The sequence below is a fragment of the Scyliorhinus torazame genome, chromosome 2 (genome assembly GCF_047496885.1).
Source record: "Scyliorhinus torazame isolate Kashiwa2021f chromosome 2, sScyTor2.1, whole genome shotgun sequence".
Taxonomy (NCBI): domain Eukaryota; kingdom Metazoa; phylum Chordata; class Chondrichthyes; order Carcharhiniformes; family Scyliorhinidae; genus Scyliorhinus; species Scyliorhinus torazame.
In genome coordinates, this window is record NC_092708.1 from 12,869,231 (window position 1) to 12,882,872 (window position 13,642).

The following is a 13,642-nucleotide window of genomic DNA, read 5'->3' on the forward strand; positions in this document are numbered from 1 at the left end:
TCTAAAGGATCCACTGCAATCCGGCCACTTTCTCTTCCTTTTTTCATCCGTATCCAGGGGGGATTCCCTTCTGGTTTACCGCACAGTGTTTTTAGCCGTCAAAATTGCCGTTGGGGCTCCTATCAAGAGCCCAAAAGTCCGTTTCACCGGGAGCTGCCGAAACGTGCGACTCAGCTGGTCATCGCCGCACCCGGAAGTCATCCGGTGCGTTGGATTATTGATCATTACTCGGACTTGAACCAGAAAGATACTTGGCGACTCAAGAGCAAAGGTGATAGAACAGAGAAATTAAACTAAGGCTAAAGTTAGCAACAAAAGGGCATTGATTCACAATTTAATTATTTTTTAAAATCAAATTCAAATGGCAACATCTGCCGTGGTGGGATTCGAAGTCGAGTCTCTAAATTACTAGTCCGGTACGCCACTGCCTCCTCACCGTGTGGGTGTACCTACGCCACATGGACTGCGGCGGTTCAAAAGGGCATCGCCGCCACCTTTTCGAGGGCAATTAGGGATGGGCAATAAATTATCAGCTTGCTCGCATCCCGAGAATAAACGTAAAAATACTAACTTGTGGAAATCCGGCATTTTTCGATTTAAAAATGTCACTCAATTGCTGACAATTTGTAATGAAAAGCATTTTATTACAACATTGTACAGAATACAGGTTCTGTCACTAACCTTGTAAACATTCAGCAGGCAAATAAAATAAAATAAAAGCAGCAACCATGAACACTTGTCAATAATGCTGACACAATAATGCAGAGCAGATTGGGCTTTAGGTGGTTGAGATGAAACTTGATCGAGACAGCTAAAGGAATGAAAGGGTTAATGCAGAGAAAGTGGTTCCACTGGCGGGAGAAACCAAATCTTAAAATGAGAGCGAGGTCGTTCAGGGGTGACGTCAAGAAACACTTTCTCACACAAAGGTGGTAGATATATGGTACTCTCTCCAAATCCTCTACCTCTTCCCCAAATCCACTGAGGTTGAGTTTAGAGAGTTTGCGACATGAAACGTATACATAAGCTTGGAGAAAGAATGAGATATTGCTTAGCAACCAGGGGCACCTTTGGGGAAAGAGACTTGCGTTTTTAGTTTAGCTGAACATAAAGCAGAAGGAGCTTAGCATTGAGAGAGTGAACAGCTCTCTCCGCTCTGCCTGAAGAAAAGCCATACACTGGAGTCATGGGCAAGAAAACAAGTCCCAGAAAAACTGAAGGACAGTTAGTTCTAGAAACTAGAGAATAAAGAGAAGTTTCCTGGAAGGGTGAAGTAAAAAGGAAAACAGGAACTGGAATTTGAGCAGGGTGCTGCCCAATGAAATATAAAGATTGAATTGGAAAGGGCAGACTGGGTGAAACTGGCTAGATAAATGTCAGATATATGAAGCAACATAGGATTGGTGTCCTTATTCCTTGTCTTTGGAGCAATAGTGTTTGTTTGGGGACTGAGTACCTGAGAGATTGTGTGGAATACGTGAATGCTCAGGGCAAAGGAATACTGAAAGGAGAGTTGGAAATCCTGGAGGCGTATCCTTGCTGAAAACAGCTGAGGGTAAGCATTGCCTGAAAGAAGCATGTCTTTTGAGAGTGGAGTTTGGAAACCCACATGTGATGATCATCTGGGGGGGGGGGAAGGAGGGGAAATTCGCAGAAGCTCGATTGGGTGACATCCATCACTTGGCCTCAGAGTGGGGAGTTGTCTGACCACAATTAGCCTGTTGGGTTACAGGGACTGGGTGCTGACCGAGAACATTTTAGCATAAAGGTATATTTTGTGATTTATTCTTAAAACCTGGGTAACATTTGTGAAGATAAGTGTGAGTAATTGAGTATTGTATTACAGTCAAACGTTTCAGGTTCAATAAATGTTTTTCCCCCCTTGTTGTTAGAGGTAAGTCCTGCTCATCCACGGTTTCTAAAAGTAAAAGTTACAGTCTTTTGAGCTAGGGTTCCATTCTGGGACGTTTCTGGGATCGTAACACAGGAAAGTGGTGTTGGGACGACAATCAGATCAGGGGCTGGATGTCCTTCCCCTACTCCACAGTCCGATGTTTGTTTGCTGCATTGCTTTCGAGTTAGTGGAGGGAGCTGTATAATTAACAGTCGGCTGGGGCTGCACCGATAATTACCACAGGAAACAAACATATAACTGGGTGATAATGTTAACTGTGGATTTGGACAGAGTATGTCAGTTAGTCAGAGACAGGGAGCAGGATGTCCCGGCGCCGAGGAGCGGCGTCAACCACTCCGGCGTCGGGCCGCCCCAAAGGTGCGGAATCCTCCGCACCTTCAGGGGCTCGGCCCGCCCCGAGTGGTTTGCGCCGCGCCGGCCGGCGGGGAAGGGGCTTGGCGCCACGCGAACCGGCGCCGAAGGCCCTCCGCAGGCCGGCGCGAGTTGGCGCATGCGCGGAAGCGCCAGCGTGTGCTGGCGACATCCCAGCGCACGCGCAAGGGGTGTTCATCTCCGCGTCAGCCATCGCGGAGGAGCACAGCGGCCGACGCGGAACAATAGAGTGCCCCCACGGCACAGGCCCGCCCGTGGATTGGTGGGCCCAATCGCGGGCCAGACCACCGTGGGGGCGCCCCCCGGGGTCAGTTCCCCCCGCAGCCCCTCCCCCCGAGGACCCCGGAGGCCGCCCGCCCCGGAGGTCCCGCCGTTAAGGACCTACTCTAATTTACGCTGGCGGGACCGGCAAAAAAAAAAAACGGGCGGCCACTCGGCCCATTGCGGGCCAGAGAATCACCGGGGGGGGGGGGGGCTGCCAGCGGCTGCCAACCGGGGCGGAGTGATTCCCGCCCCCGCCAAAGCGTTCGGCAGCCAGCGGGGGCGGGATTCACGCCGCCCCCCCGCAGATTCTCCGACACGGTGGGGGGGGGGGGGGGGTCGGAGAATCCCACCCATCAGCTTTGGAATTAGAACTTAGTGGGAAGGGGAAAGGGCTGCTTTTGCGACACGCGGAGCGCCGCTTCAAGACGGGGTTGAACCCGAATCTGTGTTCAGTCACAGGAGAGTTAAACAATCACCGAAACCTACTGCCCAGGATGAGGCCATTCAGCCCATTGCCTCTGTGCTGTTAGTTTGATCTAATCAATCCCAAATCTCCTCCCCAACATTCTATTCTTTCAAGCATTTGTCCGAATCCTTTTTGAAAATTCCGACAGAATCTGCTCCCTAACCCTTTCAGAGAGCTTTCCATATCACAAATCAGGGCAGGAAGAAATTCCTTCAGTTCTTTTACCAATCACCATAAAACACGTCCTCCAGTTCCCAGCCCGCCAGCCACTCCCGATGGGGCGAATAATAATACAAGTTGCGTTACTGCCCTCAGCCACACCCTGTGAGGCAGTCCCTCAGGATTGAGGGTGACCTTCTCCCACTCCAGTTTGATGGCTTCGCAGATGGTTGAGGAGTCCAATGAATGATCTGCAGATTCTGCCACCTGTGGGTTGTGATGATTGGGTTATTTGGTGACTTGTGTCCTCACTCTGACCCCTCGACTTCACCCCCCGCACGTTCCTGGCGAAGTCTCTCGGTGTGTTCAGCTCCTTCCCGAACGGGCCTTCCCCGTTCCGGTCAGCCACAGGACCAGGCTCCCCGCTGAGCCGATGGGAAAGTTTGACCTCTTCAGAGATGCTTTGAGGACTTAAGTGTTTCCACTGCCCCCCCCCGGGAGTCTCCCGCTGCGATCGAGTCCCGAATGAAGCAGTTGCTTTGGGAGTCTGGTGCCAGGCATCCGATCGACATGTCCAACCCTGTGGGTCTGGCTTTTAGTGATTAGCACCCGGTCGGCCTGTGAGAGGATGATGCTGATGGACCACCTTTCTTGCCAGTGCGGTGGGAGGATCTCGCAAGGGCACCACTGGTGGTACCTCTCCAAGTGCTCTGAGATGCTGATTGTATGTTGCTCAAGACTCTGAAACATGTAACAACGTGGAGATCACTGCCATCCAGTAAACCATAACCTTAGTCCCGGCTTTGAGATCCTGGCCCTCAAATACTATTTTCCTCCGTAGGCCGAAGGCTTCATACCATCTCACCCACGGGCCAGACGTGTTGAGGATGACCGTTGATTTGTGGGGGTTACTTCAAGCTGGAAGACTGAGAGGAAGAGTACAAGGGGGGGGGCCTGGAGGTGGAGGCGTAGCAATTACCATTGCACAAATGGGGGTCACCAGGGCATCAATCCCCTTCAAAGCCAGGTTGCTGGAACTCTGAGTTCCAGCAGAAAGTGCTGGAAATACTCGACAGGTCAGGTAGCTTCTGTGAACAGAGAAACTGAGTTCACAATCCAGTCCTCCTACCCTCAGCTCTGGCTCCGATTTGTTTAAAAACTGATAGCTGTTTCCCAATTCTGGTGAAGGGTCATTGAGCTGAAACGCTAACTCTGTTTCTCTCTCCAAATTTGCCGCCAGACCTGGTAAGCATTTCTAACTTTGCCTGTTTTTATGTTATCATTCGTTTATTTTAGAGAGCTGGAGCGGCATGGTAGCACAGCGGTTAGCACTGTTGCTTCACAGCTCCAGGGTCCCAGGTTCGATTCCCGGCTTGGGTCACTGTCGGTGCGGAGTCTGCACGTTCTCCCCGTGTCTGCGTGGGTTTCCTCCGGGTGCTCCGATTTCCTCCCATAGTCCAAAGATGTGCAGGTTAGGTGGATTGGCCATGATAAATTGCCCTTAGTGACCAAAAAGGTTAGGAGGGGTTATTGGGTTATGGGGATAGGGTGGAAGTGAGGGCTTAAATGGGTCGGTGCAGACTCGATGGGCTGAATGGCCATAAATTCCATGAATGGCCTCCTTCTGCACTGCATGTGCTATTTCCTCCAGGTGCTCCGGTTTCCTCCCACAAGTCCAAAGATGTGCAGGTTAGGTGGATTGGCAGTGATAAATTGCTCCTTAGTGTCCAAAGAGGTTAGGTGGGGTTATGGGGATGGGGTGGAGGTGTGGGCTGAAGTAGGGGGCTCTTTCTAAGGGCCGGTGCAGACTTGATGGGCTGAATGGCCATAAATTCCATGATTCCATGATCTATGATTCTATGATATTAGGCAATAAGGCTGGGAGGTAGGTACCTGTGAGAACAGGACAAACATCAACAATTCCAATGGCGCTGAATTAACTTTTCCCCGAATTCTATAAACACGGATTATTTTACACGAGGACAGAGAGTGAAGGAGGCACTGCAGATGTGACTTGCACCAGAATCGCAGTCTTCATCTCTATCTGGATCCAAACAGCTGAAGCAGGTAGATGAAGATCTGGACAATGTCAGTGTAGAGTCTGAGGGCTCCGTAAACATACTCCTCGGGACTGATGGAATGTCGCCGATTTCCCAGAATCAGCTGGGTATCAAAGGCCAAGAACTAGAGAGAGAGAGAGAGAGAGAGAGAAGGTTAATGAATGATGACGGAGGGAGGGAGGGGGTGCCGGAGGGAGGGGGTGATGGTGGGAGGAGGGTGACAGAGGGAGGGGGGTGACAGAGGGAGGGGTGACAGAGGGAGGGGGGGGGGGTGACGGTGGGAGGAGGGTGACAGAGGGAGGGGGGTGACAGAGGGAGGGGGGTGACAGAGGGAGGTGGGTGACAGAGGGAGGTGGGTGACGGAGGGAGGGGGGTGATGGAGGGAGGAGGGGTGACGGAGGGAGGGGGTGACAGAGGGAGGGGGGATGGAGGGACGGGGGTGATGGAGGGACGGGGGTGATGGAGGGACGGGGGTGATGGAGGGACGGGGGTGATGGAGGGACGGGGGTGATGGAGGGACGGGGGTGATGGAGGGACGGGGGTGATGGAGGGACGGGGGTGATGGAGGGACGGGGGTGATGGAGGGAGGGGGGTGATGGAGGGAGGGGGGTGATGGAGGGAGGGGGGTGATGGAGGGAGGGGGGTGATGGAGGGAGGGGCAATGTAGAGGGAGCTTTACTCTGTATCTAACCCCATGCTGTCCCTGTCCTGGGAGTGTTTGATGGGGACAGTGGAGAGGGAGCTTTACTCTGTATCTATCCCCATGCTGTCCCTGTCCTGGGAGTGTTTGATGTGGACAATGTAGAGGGAGCTTTACACTGTATCTAACCCCGTGCTGTACCTGTCCTGGGAGTGGTTGATGGGGTCAGTGTAGAGGGAGCTTTACACTGTATCTAACCCCGTGCTGTACCTGTCCTGGGAGTGTTTGATGTGGACAGTGTAGAGGGAGCTTCACTCTGTATCTAACCCCGTGCTGCACCTGTCCTGGGAGTGTTTGATGGGGTCAGTGTAGAGGGAGCTTTACACTGTATCTAACCCCGTGCTGTATCTGTCCTGGGAGTGTTTGATGGGGACAGTGTAGAGGGAGCTTTACTCTGTATCGAACCCTGTGCTGTACCTGTCCTGGGAGTGTTTGATGGGTGCAGTGTAGAGGGAGTTTTAATCTCTATCTAACCCCGTGCTGTAGCTGTCCTGGGAGTGATTGATGGGGACAGTGTAGAGGGAGCTTTACTCTGTATCTAACCCCGTGCTGCACCTGTCCTGGGAGTGTTTGATGGGGACAGTGTACTCGGTAGCAGCAGCAATAGTGATTTATAGGGATTGCAGAGTTACAGACATCGGCCTCAGCAATGCTCCTGGGAGAGGTCTGGACTGCAGCCGATGATTGGAGGAAACATTACTCACCAAAGTAAAAACAATGGCTGCAATTGCAGAATACAACATGTGAAGCCATTTTATCTGCAAAAAATAAAGAGAGATTGGATTGGTGTCTGACCTCCTTTAACAACACCTTCCAGTTCTGCAACCTCTACTCCCTCGAAAGACGAGGGCAGCAGATAACTGGGAGCCCCACCAACCTGGAATTTCCCCTCCAACTCACTCACCACCCTGACTTGGAAATATCAGTCACGTTTAGCCTGTCTGCAACTTCCCACTTTGAACTACAGAACAGAATTGTCCCCTCTTACTTTGAACACAACAAAGAAACCGACTTCACAGATTTACTGCAGATTGTCCCTCAATGAACCATTCAATTCTCCCAGAATCAGTCCAGTGATTCTTCATTCCGGAGAGTTTATTTTTGTCCGTTTCCTTTCTCAGCCTGGAAACGTCTAATTCCAGATCTCTCGCTCCATGGGAGAGCTTTTCTGTAGATTCACTCCCCAGCTCAAGTTAGGCGACTCTTCCCACCCCATTTGAACTCCTCACCAGCTCAATCTTTGAAACCCTGACTTTAGCTCCCTCCCACATTCCTGTGCAGTGAAGCATTGCGACCTTTGGGTCTTCCTCGCTCCTGGATTCAGGTAGACCAACTCTCCTCGCTGGATTATTTTTGGGCAAACCTCTCTTTCTCCTCCACCCATTCCTTGCGCAGCCCTCGCCACCCTTTTCTCTCCCTCCCCTCCTCTCTCCCTCCAACCCCTACCTTGGATTTCAATTCACGCTTTGAGAGAGTGTTGAGCATGACTTACATATTTGAAAGAGAGAACAATCGTAACGACAATCCCAGCAACAAAGAGGCCAATCCCCAGGGCACAGAACAAACCTCCGCACGAAGTGAAATCCACCTGAAATGCAAAATCGCCTGTGTTACTCTCTGAACATGCCGGCAAGCTCCCTCCTGCCCACCCACCGCGACCACAGACTTCAGAGGGCGTAGAAGGATGGGTGAGTACATTTGCAGATGACACTAAAGTCGGTGGAGTTGTGGACAGTGCGGAAGGATGTTACAAGTTACAGAGGGACATAGATAAGCTGCAGCGCTGGGCTGAGAGGTGGCAAATGGAGTTTAATGCAGAAAAGTGTGAGGTGATTCATTTTGGAAGGAATAACAGGAAGACTGAGTACTGGGCTAATAGTAAGATTCTTGGCAGTGTGGATGAGCAGAGAGATCTCGGTGTCCATGTACATAGATCCCTGAAAGCTGCCACCCAGGTTGAGAGGGTTGTTAAGAAGGCGTACGGTGTGTTAGCTTTTATTGGTAGAGGGATTGAGTTTCGGAGCCATGAGATCATGTTGCAGCTGTACAAAACTCTGGTGCGGCCGCATTTGGAGTATTGCGTGCAATTCTGGTCGCCGCATTCTAGGAAGGATGTGGAAGCATTGGAAAGGGTGCAGAGGAGATTTACCAGGATGTTGCCTGGTATGGAGGGAAGATCTTATGAGGAAGGGCTGAGGGACTCGAGGCTGTTTTCGTTAGAGAGAAGGGTAAGAGGTGACTTAATTGAGGCACACAAGATGATCAGAGGATTGGATAGGGTGGACAGTGAGAGCCTTCTGCCTCGGATGGTGATGCCTAGCACGAGGGGACATAGCTTTAAATTGAGGGGAGATAGATATAGGACAGATGTCAGAGGTAGGTTCTTTACTCAGAGAGTAGTCAGGGCGTGGAATGCCCTGCCTGCAACAGTAGTGGACTCGCCAACACTAAGGACATTCAAATGGTCATTGGATAGACATATGGACGATAAGGGAATAGTGTAGATGGGCTTTAGAGTGGTTTCACAGGTCGGCACAACATCGAGGGCCGAAGGGCCTGAACTGCGCTGGAATGTTCTTTTCTATCCCCAACCCCGCCCAGGTCCTGTTACCTTAGTCTGGAAGCAGAAGATGGTGACGCCGAGACAGACCAGGGCAGTGATCCCAAGGCAGAGAAACACAGACTTGGTATTGTAGTAACTGCAGACGGAAGAGTGAAAGGGCGTCATGTTAGAGAGGCGGTGAGCAGTCGCAGACAAGCTCCAAACACCTGGCAGGAATCATACTCCACAGAAAGAGGCCATTCAGCCCATCATGTGTGTTTTGGCTCGTTGCAAGAGCTATCCAATAAACTTACTCCACTGCTCTTTCCCCATATCCCGACAAATTTATCCAGTTCCCTCTCGTACATTCCTGCAGAACCTGCTTCCCCGGCCCTTGCAGGCAGCACCTTCCAGATCACAGCAACTCGCTGAGTGAAGACATTGTCACCTCTCCCTCTGGGTCTGTTGCCAATTCCCTTCAATCGGTGCCCCTCAGGTTACTAACCCACCTGTAACTCGGACCAGTTTCTCCTCATTTACTCTGCCAAACCCCTCCTGATTTTGAACGCCTCAATTAAATCTCCCCTTAACCCTCTCTGTGGGCAGCACGGTAGCATTGTGGATAGCACAATTGCTTCGCAGCTCCAGGGTCCCAGGTTCGATTCCGGCTTGGGTCACTGTCTGTGCGGAGTCTGCACGTTCTCCCCGTGTGTGCGTGGGTTTCCTCCGGGTGCTCCGGGTTCCTCCCACAGTCCAGAGATGTGCAGGTTGGGTGGATTGGCCAGGCTAAATTGAGCCTTAGTGTCCAAAAAAGGTTAGGTGGGGTTACGGGGATAGGGTTGAGGAGTGGGTTTAAGTAGGGCGCTCTTTCCAAGGGCCAGTGCAGACTCGATGGACTGAATGGCCTCCTCCTGCACTGTAAGTTCTATGACAGGAGAGAAATCTCAGATTCTCCAGTCTCTCGACATTTGAGTAACAGGCTCCCAATTATTTGACATCCAATAATGTGTTCAGACTGTTTTAGAAGACATGCATAAAGTTCCAAATGAATGAAGTCGCTGTCGGTGATAGACGGATCTGGTCCCATTTGACATGTTCCTCTTCGTGGGATCCACAGGTCAGATATGAAGTTGCGGGGTTATCACCCAGTGATTCTCCCCCCGGCCCAATGCCAGGAGCACTGGGGCAGCATTTCCTGGTCCCCTGCTACCCAACCTACAGGTGCCAGGCTTTGAGCATCCACTGGACTGGTCCGAGAATACACTTGGCAAAGTACTGCAGGGGTTTACGGTTGCCTCCTGAATCATGAGCTGGAAACTCGCCCATTCTCACCACCCACCATCAGGGGTACTGGAGGGGGGGGGGGGGGGGTCCAGGCTGATCATCAACCTCCCTGTACTGCGCTGTAATGTTTTATGTTCTATGTTCAACCAGTTTGGCCGGCTTACGAAGGCACCTTCCGTGGTCACCAAGTTCTGAAGTGGGACTCGAACCAGGAGCTTCGGGTCCAGAGGCGGAGACGTACCCGCTGCGCCATCAGACCCCCTCTCCCCTACCTCTGAGTGCCTATAATCCAGGCTCCGTGACGCCACCCTCATCCCACTCCCCCCACACGCCCAAACAGAGCTTTAACTCTCTGATACAGTCCGCTCACCCTACCCCACTGCCTGTAATCTGTCTTCCCGATAACCACATTACCAATCACCCGAACCCCCAATGTCGCCATTTGCCAATTCCGTGCTCAAATATCAGAGAGCCCGGGCTGTCCGTGCTTTTGCACATGCACCAGTGGAAATCATGTGAATATAACGTACGTGCAAGTCTAATAGGACATTCGCCTCTGGAAGGCATCACCCACACGCTTAGACATACTCACTCTCACTTTAACTGCCCATACCTTGCAATTGTTCCAGTCAAGTATGACATAGCCAGGGTCTGCATGGGGAAAGAAGGAAGTAAAATATCAGTGAGACGGAGATCACAGATACCAACACCGGGAATGGGGGGGGGGGGGGGTGATGGTGGATTACTGCATTCCTACTCCCAGAGAGCCTGGCTTTAATACCCACCATGGGGGTGTCAGAGTGTGACCTCACTTCATTAATTCTCAAACTAAGAACATGGGATTAGCAGTGACCAGGAAAGGGTCGCCTTATCGTAAAGAACCCGACTAAATCACCCGGGGACGGCCGGGGGGGAGAGAGAGTGGGCAGGGAGAGAGAGAGTGGGCAGGGAGAGAGAGAGTGGGCAGGGAGAGAGAGAGTGGGCAGGGAGAGAGAGAGTGGGCAGGGAGAGAGAGAGTGGGCAGGGAGAGAGAGAGTGGGCAGGGAGAGAGAGAGTGGGCAGTGAGAGAGAGAGTGGGCAGTGAGAGAGAGAGTGGGCAGTGAGAGAGAGAGTGGGCAGGGAGAGAGTGGGCAGGGAGAGAGAGAATGGTCAGGGGGAGAGAGAGAGTGGGCAGGGAGAGAGAGAGTGGGCAGGGTGAGAGAGAGTGGGCAGGGAGAGAGAGAGTGGGCAGGGAGAGAGAGAGAGAGTGGGCAGGGAGAGAGAGAGTGGGCAGGGAGAGAGAGAGTGGGCAGGGAGAGAGAGAGTGGGCAGGGAGAGAGAGAGTGGGCAGGGAGAGAGAGAATGGTCAGGGGGAGAGAGAGAGTGGGCAGGGAGAGAGAGAATGGGCAGGGTGAGAGAGAGTGGGCAGGGAGAGAGAGTGTGGGCACGGAGAGAGAGAGTGGGCAGGGAGAGAGAGAGTGGGCAGGGAGAGAGAGAGTGGGCAGGGAGAGAGAGAGAGTGGGCAGGGAGAGAGAGAGAGAGTGGGCAGGGAGAGAGAGAGAGAGTGGGCAGGGAGAGCGAGTGGGCAGGGAGAGAGAGAGTGGGCAGGGAGAGAGAGAATGGTCAGGGGGAGAGAGAGAGTGGGCAGGGAGAGAGAGAGTGGGCAGGGTGAGAGAGAGTGGGCAGGGAGAGAGAGTGTGGGCAGGGAGAGAGAGAGTGGGCAGGGAGAGAGAGAGTGGGCAGGGAGAGAGAGAGTGGGCAGGGAGAGAGAGAGTGGGCAGGGAGAGAGTGGGCAGGGAGAGAGAGAGTGGGAAGGGAGAGAGAGAGTGGGCAGGGAGAGAGTGGGCAGGGAGAGAGAGAGTGGGCAGGGAGAGAGAGAGTGGGCAGGGAGAGAGAGAGTGGGCAGGGAGAGTGAGAGTGGGCAGGGAGAGAGAGAGTGGGCAGGGAGAGAGAGAGTGGGCAGGGAGAGAGAGAGTGGGCAGGGAGAGAGAGAGTGGGCATGGAGAGAGAGAGTGGGCAGGGAGAGAGAGAGTGGGCAGGGAGACAGAGAGTGGGCAGGGAGACAGAGAGTGGGCAGGGAGACAGAGAGTGGGCAGGGAGACAGAGAGTGGGCAGGGAGACAGAGAGTGGGCAGGGAGAGAGAGAGTGGGCAGGGAGAGAGCGAGTGGGCAGGGAGAGAGAGAGTGGGCAGGGAGAGAGAGAGTGGGCAGGGAGAGAGAGAGAGTAGGCAGGGAGAGAGAGAGTCGACAGGGAGAGAGAGAGAGTGGGCAGTGAGAGAGAGAGAGTCGACAGGGAGAGAGAGCGAGTGGGCAGGGAGAGAGAGAGTGGGCAGGGAGAGAGTGGGCAGGGAGAGAGTGGGCAGGGAGAGAGAGAGTGGGCAGGGAGAGAGAGAGTGGGCAGGGAGAGAGAGAGTGGGCAGGGAGAGAGAGAGTAGGCAGGGAGAGAGAGAGTCGACAGGGAGAGAGAGCGAGTGGGCAGTGAGAGAGAGAGTGGGCAGGGAGAGAGTGGGCAGGGAGAGAGGGAGTGGGCAGGGAGAGAGTGGGCAGGGAGAGAGTGGGCAGGGAGAGAGAGAGTGGGCAGGGAGAGAGAGAGTGGGCAGGGAGAGAGTGGGCAGGGAGAGAGAGAGAGTAGGCAGGGAGAGAGAGAGTCGACAGGGAGAGAGAGCAAGTGGGCAGGGAGAGAGAGCGAGTGGGCAAGGAGAGAGAGAGTGGGCAGGGAGAGAGTGGGCAGGGAGAGAGTGGGCAGGGAGAGAGAGAGTGGGCAGGGAGAGAGAGAGTGGGCAGGGAGAGAGAGAGTGGGCAGGGAGAGAGAGAGTGGGCAGGGAGAGAGAGAGTGGGCAGGGAGAGAGAGAGTGGGCAGGGAGAGAGAGAGTGGGCAGGGAGAGAGAGAGTGGGCAGGGAGAGAGTGGTCAGGGGGAGAGAGAGTGGGCAGGGAGAGAGAGAGTGGGCAGGGAGAGAGAGAGTGGGCAGGGTGAGAGAGAGTGGGCAGGGTGAGAGAGAGTGGGTAGGGAGAGAGAGTGGGCAGGGAGAGAGAGAGTGGGCAGGGAGAGAGAGAGTGGGCAGGGAGAGAGTGGGCAGGGAGAGAGTGGGCAGGGAGAGAGAGTGGGCAGGGAGAGAGAGTGGGCAGGGAGAGAGAGTGGGCAGGGAGAGAGAGTGGGCAGGGAGAGAGAGTGGGCAGGGAGAGAGAGTGGGCAGGGAGAGAGAGTGGGCAGGGAGAGAGAGTGGGCAGGGAGAGAGTGGGCAGGGAGAGAGTGGGCAGGGAGGGAGAGAGAGTGGGCAGGGAGGGAGAGAGAGTGGGGAGAGAGAGTGGGCAGGGAGAGAGAGAGTGGGTAGGGAGGGAGAGAGTGGGCAGGGAGAGAGAGAGTGGGCAGGGAGAGAGAGAGTGGGCAGGGAGAGAGAGAGTGGGCAGGGAGAGAGAGAGTGGGCAGGGAGAGAGAGAGTGGGCAGGGAGAGAGAGAATGGGCAGGGAGAGAGAGAGTGGGCAGGGAGAGAGAGAGTGGGCAGGGAGAGGGAGAGTGGGCAGGGAGAGAGAGAGAGTAGGCAGGGAGAGAGAGAGAGTAGGCAGGGAGAGAGAGAGAGTCGACAGGGAGAGAGAGAGAGTGGGCAGGGAGCGAGAGAGTGGGCAGGGAGAGAGAGAGTGGGCAGGGAGAGAGAGAGTGGGCAGGGAGAGAGAGAGTGGGCAGGGAGAGAGAGAGTGGGCAGGGAGAGAGTGGGCAGGGAGAGAGAGAGTGGGCAGGGAGAGAGAGAGTGGGCAGGGAGAGAGAGAGTGGGCAGGGAGAGAGTGGGCAGGGAGAGATAGAGTGGGCAGGGAGAGAGAGAGTGGGCAGGGAGAGAGAGAGTGGGCAGGGAGAGAGAGAGTGGGCAGGGAGAGAGAGAGTGGGCAGGGAGAGAGAGAGTGGGCA

At 54.2% G+C, this 13,642-nt stretch overlaps 1 protein-coding gene across 6 annotated transcripts in view; it reads right to left on the reverse strand.

The window, feature by feature from the left end:
• Positions 1-623: 623 nt before the first annotated feature.
• The window catches only part of tmbim1a (transmembrane BAX inhibitor motif containing 1a), a 152,987-nt gene continuing 139,968 nt past the window's right edge, over positions 624-13,642 (reverse strand). For all 6 annotated transcript variants that reach the window (XM_072468669.1, XM_072468665.1, XM_072468667.1 and 3 more), the window contains 5 exons: positions 10,376-10,413; positions 8,548-8,635; positions 7,429-7,524; positions 6,641-6,694; positions 624-5,360 (listed from right to left, as the gene is read on the reverse strand). In XM_072468669.1, coding sequence (XP_072324770.1) covers positions 5,217-5,360; positions 6,641-6,694; positions 7,429-7,524; positions 8,548-8,635; positions 10,376-10,413 — 420 coding nt within the window. In that variant the 3' untranslated portion in view covers positions 624-5,216. The remainder of the gene's footprint in view (positions 5,361-6,640; positions 6,695-7,428; positions 7,525-8,547; positions 8,636-10,375; positions 10,414-13,642) is intronic.